The sequence below is a fragment of the Microcaecilia unicolor genome, chromosome 11, assembly GCF_901765095.1.
Source record: "Microcaecilia unicolor chromosome 11, aMicUni1.1, whole genome shotgun sequence".
In the NCBI taxonomy this organism is placed as follows: Eukaryota; Metazoa; Chordata; class Amphibia; order Gymnophiona; family Siphonopidae; genus Microcaecilia; species Microcaecilia unicolor.
The window spans coordinates 24,607,453-24,620,443 of NC_044041.1; the positions used below are offsets into that span (position 1 = coordinate 24,607,453).

At 39.8% G+C, this 12,991-nt stretch overlaps 1 protein-coding gene across 1 annotated transcript in view; it reads right to left on the bottom strand.

The window, feature by feature from the left end:
- Positions 1–12,991, bottom strand: part of GRK3 (G protein-coupled receptor kinase 3) — a 441,692-nt gene that overhangs the window by 169,187 nt on the left and 259,514 nt on the right. Inside the window, exon 10 of the mRNA XM_030219404.1 lies at positions 2,478–2,556. Coding sequence (XP_030075264.1) covers positions 2,478–2,556 — 79 coding nt within the window. The remainder of the gene's footprint in view (positions 1–2,477; positions 2,557–12,991) is intronic.

Below are 12,991 nucleotides of genomic sequence, written 5' to 3' on the forward strand. Positions count from 1 at the left end.
TCTGGGGTTCAGGATTGGGGAATGGGGTCCTTTCTGAGGGGAGGTGGAGTCAAGGTCCACTTGACATCCATGGATGTTTTTTTTTGGGGGGGGGGGTGTCAAGGGGGAAATCAAGGGTTGGGGTTCCACTTGATTATGAGAGATTTTTTGAGTAGTGTTTTTGCCCAGTTTCTCTAGGTCTCAGCCCACTGCTTATCTCTTAGGTGACTTCACTCAAAACATGTGTTTGTACAGTTCTCATGCTCACTCGCAACTTACTACTGCTGCCATGCCCAGAGCTAGTCCATGTAGTTTTCTCTAAGCTACTTTCAGATGTGTAGGGGCTTGGGAAAAAGGTCATGAACTAACATCTTGGGGGAGGGAGTAAGGATAGAATGAATGTGACTCTGTGAGCAAAGAGAAGGGAGGCTGAGAAAAGTAAATGGAGTCCCAAAATGGGGACTCACAAACATATAGTACTAATTTATTATATAGATAGCTTTCAGAACAAGTTTTGATTCATTTAGTTTAGGGAACGTTATCCTATTCTGGGATGCATGCACACAGTGAATCACTCCCTGAACACTTTTTCTCAGCATGATGAAAAGTATTAAAAATAGCATATCAATGAAAGTTAAGTTATGAATGTCATGACCTTTCAAACTGAGACCAATTTTACAGCATTATCAGAGATTTCAAATTAAACTTTTCGTGCAATAGATCCTTAACATTTATACATATGTGTTGAGCTATTAGGAATCTATCCACTAAAATTTGTATTAAAAATGTTCTGGTGTACGGTTGCTATAAAATATATCCTACAAAATGAAACAAATATGCATGAGAGATTGCATGCTCTGCCTCAACTGCATGCAAATATAATTCATGAATATTCATTGTGGATATCCTGAAAACTGGATAAGAATAGGTGTGCCCCGAAGACTGGGTTGGGAACTGCTGATATAACTGCTGATATATATACGCATATATACAGAATAGTGCTTAGGCAGAATTTTGGCATTTATGCATGGATATGCACATATATGCTTTTACTCTAATCATTTAGACATGTATTCAACATATAAATGTTAGAACTAACTTAACAGAATTACCCTCCTAAGGCATAATTCTATAACTTTGTGCCTATATATAAGCACCCAAAGGGCACCTGATAATATTCTATAAAAGAAATTAGATTCCAGGTGATAGAAAACGGGCCCCATGGCAGGTAAATAACTCTCTAGATAGTGAACATCGTCAAATTCTTCACACCCTTTCCTCCCCTTCTTCCCATGTCCTGAAAATCTGGTGTGGATGGGACACCAAACAAAAAGGTTATTAGGGAAAATCACAACAAGCAACAATTTCCCTTTTCTTCAGAAGGTAGATTAAAAATTACATATTATGAGAAGGAGCATCACCAGATGTCTTTGTTTAAAGAATGACTACAGTCATTAAAATAAACCATGTGGCCAAAGGATCATAAATAGCAATGCAAATACAATGGCAATGAAGCTTATCATAAAAAAAGGAACTGAGGGGTAAATATTCAGCCGGTGCTGGTCAGCGTTTTTTTTGGCTGCTGCCAGCATTCATTGTCAGTCCATATGCAGAGGCCATAGGCATTGAATATCTGGGCACATATGGACAGCTAACACTTATGTGGTTAAATGTAATATTCAGAACTTAACTGGATATGGTGGACTGCATAAAGATAGGCCTGCATATTATCCAGTCCTATTTAGGCAGTTACTTTGTCTGGTTCAGCAGTGAATATTGTCCCTTAACCGCATAAGTGCTGACTCCGTCCTCAGAATGTCCACAAATAAGCCAGTTTCAGCTTAGGCTCTAACCGTGGAAATTCAGTGGCACTAACTGGTTACGTGCCACTGAATATTCATGGTTAACGCCGGACAAGTGATTTAAACGGCCAGGAGATTCTCCTGGCCGTTTAAATCACTTTGAATATTGACTCCTTATAGTTATCTTTATAAAAGTTATACTCATAAGATAATTCTGCTACACATAAAGGGCCTGATATTTAGCTGGTGGCGGGCAGCTCGTTTTCTGTCTGCCGCTGGTGTTAAACTCGGATATTCAATGCTGGACCATATCTGGTGACCGGCATTGAATATCTGGGTTTATTTTGGTCCCTAAAACGTTAACTGGCAATACTGATATTCAATGATAACCAATTAATCTTTTAGCGGGCAAATAAAGGCCTGCTATTTAAGCGGCCTATTTTTACTGATCGATGTAGCCGATTTGGCACTGTATATCCACGCCTAACTGGCTAGTTGCTTACTTGCATATTCAGCAAGAGATAACTGACTATCCCCCGTTGAATATCCTCAGGCACTTTAATGTTATTTAACTGGCCAGGAGCTGTTCCTGGCCAGTTAAATAGTTTTGAATATCGGGGGGATATAGTTTACCATTTATTAATCAGATTTCACAATTCCATTTTATACCATAATTATTTGTTTGAATTTGCTTACCATTCATCAGGTCAAGGATGAAACAGAGCTTGTCTGGTGTGTGGAAGGCATATGTCATACAAACTATAAAAGGACAGTCCTGAAAAAAAAAATCAGACACCATTATATCAGGAAAAATAATGTCCCTAATTCTAATAAAGATTATGCATTGGATTAGTACATTTCAAACTTTTATATTGCTTTCAAAAAAGTAAATTTTCTATAATACAGCATATGTAACTCAATAATGGGGCTCATTTCTGAAACAGAAAAACATCCAAAAGTGACATAACAGGCAGATAAACGTATTTCTTGCAGAAAAACATCTAAAGCGTATAATAAAATCAACAACAAAAAACCCCCCTTCCAAGTCCGTTAACTGATGAACAGATGACGTTCCCAGAGTGGGTGTTTCATGGGCGATGTTAACTGTCTTTAGAGGCAAAGCCAGACCTCAATTTTTGGGGGTTTTTTTTTGGGGGGGGGCCTGAGCCCCAAGTGGGGAAGGGGTACGATTGGCCCCGCTTTCCCGCCGCTCTCAACCCCCACTGCAACTCCACATAACTGGGCTGGCGGGAGTCCCCAAGCCCCACTGGTAGAATCCTTCCTGCAGCGATATTCAGCTCTACGGTTCCTACACTTTCCCGCCCCGATGAGCAAGTTCAGTTTTAGTGAAATTGAGCGAATTTCACTAAAACTGAGCATACATGCAGGTAGCGCGGTGCTGTTCAGCAGCTGAAGGGTGCCCTGTATATATAAAAGGTTTGCAATTGCGATCAACTCATCCTACATAGCTTGTATAGTGGTTCAGCTGGCTCTCAGGAGGCAGCGACAGAGACAACTGAAGGCAGTTGTTTTTTCCTGGGGGATATGCCTGAGGTGTAGCATCAACGAGATGACTTAGCAGGGAACTACAGAGGCAAGGTACTAATGTAACCCTGCCTATGTCTGGTGCTTACAAGTGAATGGTGTTGTGATGCACACTCACCTTGCCAGGGTGCCTCTGATTCGCCATGCCTCATGGAGACACTGTGTGTGTGTGGGTGGGGGGCAGGTGGTGGTATTTAAATATTTATCTTCTGTGCCTGAGGCACACTAGAACCAGGAGCTCTGTTTCTGGAACAGTGAAATTGGGCTCTCTACGCAGAGACATGACTGTGCCCACTGAGGAATGTTCCTTCACGCACAGAGGTATATATGCAAGTTTTGCACATGGAAGGAACTTCCTACCATTGCCGTGGATGTTTTGTCGACACGGGGACCAGCACCACTGTTGCACGTTTTACATAGTGCATTTTCAATTGGTGGAAACATTTATCTCCAAATGCCTATCATGTTTTCAGTGTCTTCCCTTTCAAACCGATTGTTTTTTTTTTGTGTGTGTGTATTTTTGAATATCGGAAAACGTTTAGTTTTTTCTTCCAATATAGACTTCTGCTTTTAGACGTTTTTCTGATACATGTTTATTTTGCCATTTGAACGTCATATCAAAAATATCATCCATATATTGTCCCTGAATTACAGAAGATTTCTCATATAGGGATAGAAAATAAATCACTGCAATGGGGTCCTTATGCTAAACTGTGGTAAGGTTTTGTACCTGTGCTATCTACCACAGCATGTAACGTGGTGTGAGCACAAATCTGAAATTAATAGTTCTACCACAACAACATGCACCCTCCCCACCCCAGTCATCCCCCTATTCCAATCCCTCAAGCAATCTCCAAATTGTGGAGTGGAGGAGTGGCCTAGTGGTTAGGGTGGTGGACTTTGGTCCTGAGGAACTGAGTTCAATTCCCACTTCAGGCACAGGCAGCTCCTTGTGACTCTGGGCAAGTCACTTAACCCTCCATTGCCCCATGCAAGCCGCATTGAGCCTGCCATGAGTGGGAAAGCGCAGGGTACAAATGTAACAAAAATAAAATAGATACTATTGGAGATTCTACCTGGAATGTTGCTACTATTGGAGAGATTCTACATGGAATGTTGCTATTCCACTAGCAACATTCCATGTAGAAGCCTGCGCGGCCACATTGGTGATCTGCAAGGGCCGACTTCTACATGGAATGTTGCTAGTGGAATAGCAACATTCCATGTAGAATCTCTCCAATAGTAGCAACAGTGGAGGAGTGGCCTAGTGGTTAGGGTGGTGGACCTTGGTCCTGGGGAACTGAGTTCAATTCCCACTTCAGGCAGCTCCTTATGACTCTGGGCAAGTCACTTAACCCTCCATTGCCCCATGCAAGCCGCATTGAGCCTGCCATGAGTGGGAAAGCACGGGGTACAAATGTAACAAAAAAAAAATTGTCCTCCTCCCCAACACCCTCCCTTGTTCTGAACCCCTTCCCTCCTTGGAGGTCACCTCCTATTCCGATCCCCCTCCCCAGGGTCACCCGCCTTCTATTGAGGTGGCAGGTCCAGCCATGCTATTAGCAGTTGTGACAGCCAGCATATAGTACTGATCTGCATGCTACCTTTCATATATAGTCACTTCTCTCCTCCATCCTGTAAAACCCTACCCAGCTACTGTGGGATTTTTACTGTGCTGTTTTAATGAATTAGACATTAGCACAGGTCCACCTGCACTAGACGCTTAACACAGCTTATTAAAAAGGGCTCCTATATTATTATACTTCAGGTAACTCCGATAGGTATTTTCTTTAGAAAGCAAAATCTTTGCTTTTGATTTGGGATTACAGCTGAGTTTAGGAAGCTTAAAGTTCTGTGAGATTTTTTTTTTTTCATCTAAAAGGATTTGTTAGATGCTTAACTTTCAGCACTTTGTATATGCTATACAGATGTGAATATCAGTTGCAAGAGTTATTCAGGGTACATCAGGCTATGTAGACATTTTAAGGACAAAGATAGATCAGTGGCTTATAGATATCATTAACCAACCAGTATATGCCTGCTCTAGAATTACAGCCAAGGCAGAATTTCATGGCATTCACAAATGTTTATCAAAAATGATTTGAAGACTGCAACACAGCTAGTAAAACATCTACTAAAAATTATTTAATGTCACAATGAAAGTATCCACCTGATATTCAAAGTGATTTAAGCAGGCAATAGAGGCTCCTGGCCACTTAAATTGCTTGGAGCCAGCTAACCACAGTGCTGCTGAATAATGGCACAAAACAACCATTTTTGAGTCGGGCTGCATAGGGGCATTAAGGGGGGGGGGGGGGTGGAGCCAAGAGTTATGCAGATGACGGCAATATTCAGTGTTGGAACCTAACTGAGCAAAATTAGGACTGCTTTTAAGCTGACTATGGTGTTAAATCTATACCCAGACTACACCCAGATACTGGCACTGAATTGCGGCAACATGCAAATAACTTCAAGCTCTGCCTCTGGACCACCCAATACTATCAGATTAGTACCAGGGCGGTCAATAAAGATTTTCAGTGACATTATCAAGATAATGCCACTGAAAATCAGTAGCCTGCCCCGATGAGCAGCACTTTTCCAAGAAGGAGCTGTCCTACCCGGATAAGTGCTGTTGAATATTGATTCCAAAATTGTTAACAACTTCAGCTTTAAATTAACCTGAAAATACTTCTATGAGAGATTTTTAAATTTAAAAAGATAGAGAATTAATGTGTGAGGTTCCAAACTGCAGAATTCAATATAGAATAATCCTGCTATTTGTAATCTATGGTGCTCTTGAAGTAGTACAATAGCTGTTCTGAACATTCTTTTCATATACAATAGACTTAACTTTCTATATGGATCACACAAAAGAAACACAAGACTGAATGTATCCGTCCATCCTTCTGCTATGGCTTTCACACACTGCAGTCTCTAACAGATGAGAAAGGAACCCCATGATGCTCCTATTATGTTGTGTTTCTTTTGTCTCATAAGGATTACAGGTTGCAAACTTGATTGTCTATATTACCTTTGGAACACTGATTTACCATTAGGAATTCCTAAACACAAGTTCTGCAAATCTTTTCACTTTTCTATATTCTGCATTCTACTCAAGAGTACATTGCAGTAATGATCTTTTTTATCAAAATTTCATAAAAATGGTAGGAAAGAAAAGAGGGTTTCTCATGTAGACTTATTATTAAAAATAACCTTGAAAAAAGCATGCAGTAATGTAGCAACACAAACTGATTAGTGCAGGAACAACCCCTCAAAAAAAAAAAAAAAAGAAAAATAGAAAATGTTTTAGCACGGGGATCCGTGAACACTAAATTGTCACTTATTGCAGGACATGAGCATATCTTTATTTATTGCATTTGTATCCCACATTTTCCCACCTCTTTGCAGGCTCAATGTGGCATATCCCATAGTAAGCCATTTTAAGCTGCGTTATGGGTGCGTTAACACATAACATAGCTTAGTAAAAAAACAAAAAACAAAGGAGTCTCATCTATTGCTTCAGTGGGCGGAAAAGCATTTGCTTCAGTTCTCAACAGCGCACACTTTGGGATCCTTAAATTTTGAGGCAGATTATCTCAGCAGGAACTCCTTGGATCCAGGGGAGTGGAAGCTGTTGTCGGAAGTCTTCCAACTAAAAATCCAGAAGTGGGGGACTCCAATTCTGGATCTTATGCAACTTGTCGAAACACCAAAGCTCCCCAGTTCATGATTCAGCCTCTAATGGACAAGCTGTTTCAGCTTTCGATTTCAGAGGGGCTCCTTCTTCAGGGTCTCATTCAAATGGAAAATCCGTCCCACTTCGGTTTTATGGCCTGGCTCCTGAGAGTTCGAAGTTGAGGAAGAAAGGTTATTATCACACTGCTTTAGGCACAAAAGCGATCTACTTCATCTGTTTATGCTAGAGTCTGTGGACTTTTTGAAGCATGGTGTTCGGAAAGGACTATTTCTCCCTTCCATTCTTCTATACCTCAGACTTTGGGATTCTTACAAGATGGCTTTAAGAAAGGTCTGGCAAACAACTAACATAGTAACATAGTAGATGACGGCAGAAAAAGACCTGCACGGTCCATTCAGTCTGCCCAACAAGATAAACTCATATGTGCTACTTTTTGTGTATACCCTACTTTGATTTGTACAGACCGTATAAGTCTGCCCAGCACTATCCCCGCCTCCCACCCACCAGCCCCGCCTCCCACCACTGGCTCTGGCAGTGTTTCAGCATTCCCTTGATCGTAACCTGCAGACCCGTAAGAAGATATCAGTGATACTGCAACCTGGCCTGATTTTATTAGACTAACAATCCACTTTCTGGTAGTGCAGTAGCTGAACCTTTTTTAGCTGTGCTACATTATTGACTCACAAGCACACTCACATTAATGGCAGTCATTTTCAAAAATGTAGTTTTACTAAAAGCAAAGTGGATTAATTGTACAGCAATAAAGTTATTGTGATACAAAAAATTAACAAATAGTTGCATTCACTCTCGTTGCAGTAATTTTACTTTTCACTCACAAATAACCTTTTTTTTTACTGCAGCAGGATTAGGTTGAGAGGTAGCAAACCTAGTTGTGTCCAAATACAACTCTCTCAGGGTTCAGGTAGCAGCCTTAGCTTGCTACTCGGGATGAGTGCTCAATACTTCTATAGCTGCACATATGGATGTTGTTAGCTGTTTGAGAGAGGTCAACCGTTTAAAGCCTCCTCTTCCTCATCCTTGCCTAGAATGTAATCTGAACCTGGTGTTATGGTCCCTGCAAAGGGCATCCTTTAAGCCTCTCAAGAAAGTTTCCTTTAAAAGACCTTACCCTAAAGGCTGTTTTTCTGGTAGCAATATCCTTGGCGTGTAGGATATCTGAGCTACAGGCTTATCCTGTAAAGATCCATTCCTCTGCTTCTCTGGGGCAGGGGTCATCATTCGCGCAGTGCCTTCCTTTCTTCCTAAAGTGATCTCTTCATTTCACCTGAATTAGCTGTTGTTTCTTCCATCTTTTTGAAAGGAAGATTACGGGAAAGATTCTACATTTTCTGGATGAAACTTATAGTATGGAATCTTCTATCCTTAGAGTTCTGAGGGGTGTTATGCATCTTTTAAAAAAGAAATTAAAGACTTGGTTTTATGAGAATGGGTTTGATAATATAGAATTATCTCGACTGGAGGAGCAGCCTTGTAGTTAGAGCACCAGGCTGACAACCAGGGAAGCCCAGTTCAAATTCCATTGCAAGTCACTTAATTTTCTATTGCCTTACGTGCAAACTTAGTAGCTCTTTTACTAAAGCTTAGCGTATGCTAAATGCTACAAAACCCACTTTCTGCCTATGGGTTTCTTTGCAATTAGTGCACACTAAGTTTTAGATTATAAGCCCAAGGATAGGGAAATATCCAAATGTAACTCACCTTAAGCCTCTACTGGAAAATGTGTGAGGTGAATCCAAACAAATAAATATACAGTCTAAATGCATCTGAATAAGTTAAAAAGGAGCCCAGGAATTCCCTGGTTCGGTCCCTGGGTTATATGGACAGCAGCAAAATTTAGCTGTTATCCATATAACTTCATCTAGATTCAAGTTTCAAGTTTATTAATCGCTTTATATACCACTCAGGAGATGAACCATCTGCATAGACTGCATAAATAGTAGTCCCCAGTTTAAATGGACATCTGATCCATCTAAGTTTCTGAGTGCATATTCACTGGTCCAACCTATACAAATTGGCTGGTTGAAAAACTGCATAAAAATATATAACTGAATACTGACCCTAAGTTTTCCAGTTCTTACACACAGGACCCAATGCTAAAAATGGCACCGAAAAATTGGTGCCACATAAAGCCACATTAAGTGCTATTATATGAATGGCGCTAAAAGCTAGGTGCAGTTAATAAAATAGCGTTTAGAGCTGGGATCAATGACTAACTTTAGGCATGAGGATTTACAACAACTAAACTCTAGTGTAAATGCTCATGCCTAAATAAGGCGTGGATCCCTCTTATTCTATAACAGAACACATAATTTGCAAGAATGCCCCCGATCCACCCATGATTCTCTCATGCCATAGAATGTAGTAAAAGCAGTTAGCTTAGTGGGGTTTAAAAAAGGTTTGCATAGCTTCTTAAAAGAAAAGTACATAAGCCATTAATAAGATGGGCGGGGAAAATCCACTTCTTATTTCTAAGATAAGCAGCATAAAATGTATTGTACTGTTTTGGGATGTTGCCAGGTACTCGTAACCTGGATTGGCCACTGTTGGAAACAGGATGCTGGGCTTGATGGACCTTCAGTCTGTCCCTGTATGACAACAATTATGTTCTTATGGCCACACCCCCTTTTTGGAGCACGTGTAAAATTTATATGCAGAACCAGGTGCCTAAATTGTACATGTAAATTTTAATTAATGCCAATTAATGCCAATAATTGACTATTAGAACCCAATTATCGTCACTAATTGATTGGCTTGTTATTCAATTAAATTGTGTGCCCAATTTTTAGCACCATATGTAGAATTTGGTGGATAATGGACATGACAGTCAAAAACTGATGATGGAATGTTAAGTTTAACCAGACACCATTTTGGACAGTGCATTAGTATGTTGGCAAATGCTGCTTCTTGGTTTAATCAATCCCATACAGAGCATTATAGTTATTTGATGATAAATTAGGACTGTATATTATTAGTCTCTATGAATGCGGTGCAGTAATGTCGACAAAGACCATTCACTTTGAATGGACTTCAATGACATTGCTGTGCAGCTTGATAAAAGAGGCCCTATGTTTGGCTTAGCATTTTTCTCCTTCTATTTTGGGCTTCCACCTAAACTGTAATCTGTCCCACTTAGGGTTGTACCGCTATAAGACTTTATGTTTATTTCCCTCACCTGCATATTGTCTACAATTTCACCTAGATCTTTTTCTTAGGTGCTGACTCTGATGGTGGATCCTAACATCAGGTAACTATGATTTGGATTATTTTTCCCAATGTGCATCTCTTTGCATTTGTTCACAATACATTTCATCTGCCATTTGGATGCCCAGACTTCCAATTTCCTAAGGTCTTCCTGCAATGTTTCACAGTCTGTATGTGTTTTGATAACTTTGATTGTTCTGATTTCCTGATCATTTATAAATATGTTAAATAGCACCAGTCCCAGTACAGATCCTTGAGGCACTCTACTATTCACCCTCCTCCATTGAGAAAAATGGCTACTTAACCCTTTCCTCTATTTTCTATTCAATAACCAATTCCTAATCCACAATAGAACATTGCCTCCTATCCCACGACTTTTTAATTTTCTTACAAGTCTCTCACGAGGAATGTTGCCAAAGGCTTTCTGAAATCTAGATACACTACACCTACCGGCTTACCTTTATTAGCATATTTATTCATGGATTCAAAGAAATGAAGCAAATTGGTAAGGCAAGACTTCCCTTGGGTGAATCCATTAAACCATGTTTGTCTACGTGTTCCGTAATTTTATTCTTTATAATAGTTTCCACTATTTTGCTTAGCACTGGTCAGGCTTAACAATCTGTAATTGCCCAGATCACCCCTGGAACCCTTTTTAAAAATCAGCATTACGTTGGCCACCCTCCAATCTTCAGGTGCTATGAACAATTTTAATGACAGATTATAGATCACTAACAGCAGATCAGCAATTTCAAGTTTGTGTTCTTTCAGTACCCTAAAGTGCATGCCATCCAGTCCAGGTGATTTACTACTCTTTAATGTCGATTTGGCTCAGTACGTCTTCCAGGTTCCCTGAGATTTCTTTCAGTTCTTCTGCATTGTCACTTTGGAAAGCTATTTCTGGTACAGGAAAATCTCTTACATCTTCTTCCATAAGGACCAAAGTAAAGAATTCATTCAGTCTCTCCGCTATGGTCTTGTCTTCCTTGAGTGACCCTTTTGCTCCTTCATGATCTAATGGTCCCACAGATTTCCTCAAAGGCTTTCTGCTTCTGATGTACCTGAAAAAATTGTTACTGTGAGTTTTTGCCTCTGTGGCAAGTTTCCCTTCATAGTCTCTTTTATCCATCTTAATTTTTATTTATTTTTAAAATGTCTAATCCATTTACAATCCTAAGCAGCTACCATCAAAACATACAAAAATCAATACACAAACATCAAACAAAAACATAATGCCACATACTGTCTCCATTATTATAAATCACCATCAAAATACCGATGTACATACTCTCCCTTAAAACAGTTCAGCAAAAATGAACCATCAGGTAAAGAAGGCCTGTACAAAAAGCTGTATTTTCAACAGTTTCTTAAATTGCAAAGCATTAGCACTCAATCTCTGCTGACCAGGTAACACATTCCACATAAGTGGTCCCGCTATTGAAAATGCTGACGCTCGTCACAGCACTGTTTAGTAAAATTAGATCTCAACACCCTATCAGAAAAAGATAACCTTATGACAGACTTTAAAAACCATGGAATCTTAGAATACAGAACTTGGGCGTCCTTTTACAAAGACACGTTAACAGATTTAGCACGCACTATTAGCGCACACTAAATGATAAGATGTGCATAGGAATATAATGGGTCTTATCATTTAGTGTGTACTAATTGTTAGCACACCTTTGTAAAAGAACCTCTTGGTGAATAAGAGACAAAAGTTTATATTGCACCCTATATTTTACTGGCAACCAGTGGAAATCTTTCAACACAGGTGTAATATGATCAAATTTTGAAATTCCAACCACTAACCTCGCTGCAGCATTCTGTACAACTTGTAGCGCTCTAAGTCTATATTCTGGAATATCCAAATAAAGAGCATTACAATCTATTTTGGACAGGACCGTAGCTTGTAACATGCTCCTAAAATCAGCCAAACATAACACAGGCTTCAATTGAAACAACAATCTCAGCTGATGGAAAGCTGACTGAATTACATGAACAATCTGTTCCTTCATCGTAAGCTGCGCATCCTGAATTACACCCAACATCCTTATTTCCTTTTTCAAACTGACATCAAACTCACCTACATGAATAGTCTGAGGTCAACATTCATCTACCCAACTATCAAGATTTCTCTCTTCTCGATATTCAGTGCGAGTTTGTTAGATAACATCCATTTATCAATCTCTTTGATATAAGCTGTAACTTGCATAGACAGCTCCTTTTTCTGGGATGTTATCGGGAAAAAGAACTGAGTATCGTCTGCATATAAATAATATTCCCCAACGAACAAAGAACCCCATACAATGGCGCCATGTAGATATTAAACAGGAGTGCCAACAAGCCAGAACCTTGCGGTACCCCTCTAAATAAGGAAGTAGCTTCTGACACTCCACTTCCACTCTGGACACACATTCCATGCCCTGACAAGCAAACTACTCAAACACCTTACCTCCAATGCCCAACTGTCACAACCTGTCCAAAAGTATAGATATATCCACAGAGTTGAAAGAAAATTAAACATCTAACGACACCAAACAAAAACACTGATTATCTAGATTTTCAGAAAGTTTTTGACAAAGTTTCTCATGAGAGATTCCTGAGAAAATTAAAAAGTCATTAGATAGGAGGCAATGTCCTTCTCTGAATTAGGAACTGGTTAATGGACAGTAAATAAAGGGTAGGATTAAATGGCCATTTTTCTCAATGTAGGAGGGTGAATAGTGGAATCTACAGGGATCTGTAC